Source organism: Vicia villosa, unplaced genomic scaffold, assembly GCF_029867415.1.
Source record: "Vicia villosa cultivar HV-30 ecotype Madison, WI unplaced genomic scaffold, Vvil1.0 ctg.002927F_1_1, whole genome shotgun sequence".
NCBI lineage: Eukaryota > Viridiplantae > Streptophyta > Magnoliopsida > Fabales > Fabaceae > Vicia > Vicia villosa.
In genome coordinates this window covers 128029-130454 of record NW_026706069.1, presented here as the reverse complement: position 1 = coordinate 130454, position 2426 = coordinate 128029, and the positions used below count along the sequence as shown (strand labels likewise).

At 30.0% G+C, this 2426-nt stretch overlaps 1 protein-coding gene across 1 annotated transcript; it reads right to left on the bottom strand.

The window, feature by feature from the left end:
* Nucleotides 1-725: 725 nt before the first annotated feature.
* LOC131640071 (transcription factor MYB61-like) lies at nucleotides 726-2108 on the bottom strand. Its single transcript, XM_058910480.1, has 3 exons — nucleotides 1944-2108; nucleotides 1718-1847; nucleotides 726-1648 (listed from the first exon to the last, which is right to left on the bottom strand). Exons 1-3 carry the CDS (start codon nucleotides 2074-2076, stop codon nucleotides 832-834), a joined length of 1080 nt encoding a protein of 359 aa, XP_058766463.1. The 5' UTR covers nucleotides 2077-2108; the 3' UTR covers nucleotides 726-831.
* Nucleotides 2109-2426: the final 318 nt, after the last annotated feature.

Genomic DNA, 2426 nt, shown 5'->3' with positions numbered 1-2426 from the left:
ACATACATATTTAATTCAAAAATTTATTTATGTCATTTTTCATGTCGGTCCAACTTTTAATAAAATTAAAAATTAATGATTATATCTTTCCTAAAAAAATGTTAAAAACCAACAAAACGTTATAAGCAAGAAACACATATATGAATAAGCTCCATGCAAGTTAAACATGTAGACATATATTTGTCCATATATAAATAAGCACGAAGTTATGGTATATACTACTATATGTTATGTGTTAGGACAAACACTGTCGGGTGACAGAAAATTAAAGACGACATTCAAGCAGTATGTAATAAACATTTAGACGCCTGTTTTAAACCGTATATATACACGATGATGATGATGAAAAAGAAGACCCTACTCTCTCCAAATAATGCAGATTTTGTACAGCCAATTAGAACTTTTTTGGAGGGATTCACTGATTCACAAAATAGTGCATGGTGGTGCCATTCAGAAATAATCATATATATGCCACCAGCTTCTCAAAATATCTCTATCTACCAAAACCCACCATTCATATTTTTTATTTCTCTTCATCCGTACGTACATGTATTCATAAACACACCGACGTACACACGTAAGATCATATAACACATTTATATAAATCTTTATCCTAACTGTATATTTTTAACATCATAAAATATAACCACAATAATTCAGATTAATTCATTGAAAATGGATTGAATAAATAATTCCACATGTGGAAAAATAAACACCATAAAAATGTAGCTTCACTTTCACTCTAAATCTACAATAGTCCTCTCAATATCATGAAAACAAACACATCAATACAACTTTTCTATGCTATATATCCTCGATCAATATCATAATTCATAAATGCTGAAATACATCAAAATTAGCTTCATTACTTAGATCTTCTGACACTGACGTCAAAGGATAGGTAGTACTGAAATTCATTGAATCATTATCAGTCGTCAGAAACTGTCCTTCTTCCCATGAACTTGTCTTGTTGATCAACAACTCTTCACATTTTACTGCATTGACTTCAAACTGTAACAAAGGATCCAAAACCTTGTTCTCACCTTCCCATGACAATAATCCACTTGCATTTTCAATCATGTTGCTCATTTCACACCCAACATAATCATTCATAGTTGAACAACCATTGCTTGAGTTTTCATTCACCAAAAGAGAACTATATTTGGAAACTGAGTCATTGTTGTCTGAGCTATTCAAACAAGGCATTGAAGAGAAGAAATAGTTTGAATCACTTCCAAACAGATTCGGTTTCGGCTGATAATAATTGCTCACACTTAGATTATAGCATAATGGATCAAATAATGACTTATTCGAATTCATGAGAATTTTTCTTGAAGCTTCTGGAAAAGCTAAACCACCAATATTATAGTGATAATTCATCAAATCATTCATTAGAAGTGCTTCTGAATAATAATATTCCTGTGAAGATAGAGTTCTTTGAGGTTGAGATTGAGATGGTGTCGGCATTATCATTGATGATTTTTCATTCTCTTCCTTTGAAACTGATTCAGTATTAATATTGAAGAATGGCTTATGTGTAGCTGGATCAATCCCTTGCTTCATTAGCCTCTTCTTCAAACATGAATTCCAAAAGTTTTTTATCTCATTATCTGTTCTCCCTGGTAGTTGAGCTGCAATTTGAGCCCACCTAAAAGACATTGAAAATTAATAATCATTTTTCTAACATTAATATATAACCATTGAACATTTATGTTACCTATTTCCAAGTACTTCATGAAGAGTGATAATAAGATTCTCTTCTTGTTGTGAAAACATTCCTCTCTTCAAATCAGGTCTCAAGTAGTTTATCCATCTCAATCTACAACTCTTTCCACATCTTTGCAACCCTGCAAGTTATTAATATATCTATATATGTTAGTATTTATATATAACTTGATGTGTAAGTATATGTATATATATGTATATATTAGTTAATGTTATACCTGCTAGTTTTGGAACTGAACTCCAACAACCAACACCAAAGATGGTTATGTGATGGAAAAGCTTCTCATCTTCTTCAGGGGACCATAAACCTTTTCTTAGTTTTTGCTTTGAAGAACAAGAATGGCGACCCATGTGTGCTAGGACAAATGGAGAAAAGGACAGTGTTTCTTAATTATGGAGAATGGCAGTGAACAATGAAGTTAACACTTGCTTTATATAGTGGAATTAACCGTGTGCTTCTATCATAATTAAATGCTTAATTACGAGTTGAAAATATATTATGAATAAACAATTAACTTGCTCTCTTTAATTTAATCTTTGTAATATATAAAAATAATATGTAATCTCATAATATTTTTTTAAATTTTTTGATGTAATTTAACCACAATTTAACTATGTGAAAATAATTTAATATTTTATTTTATTATGATTTAATTAAAATTTAATTATAATAATTTTTAGGTTTTCTATAGTAGTTTGTT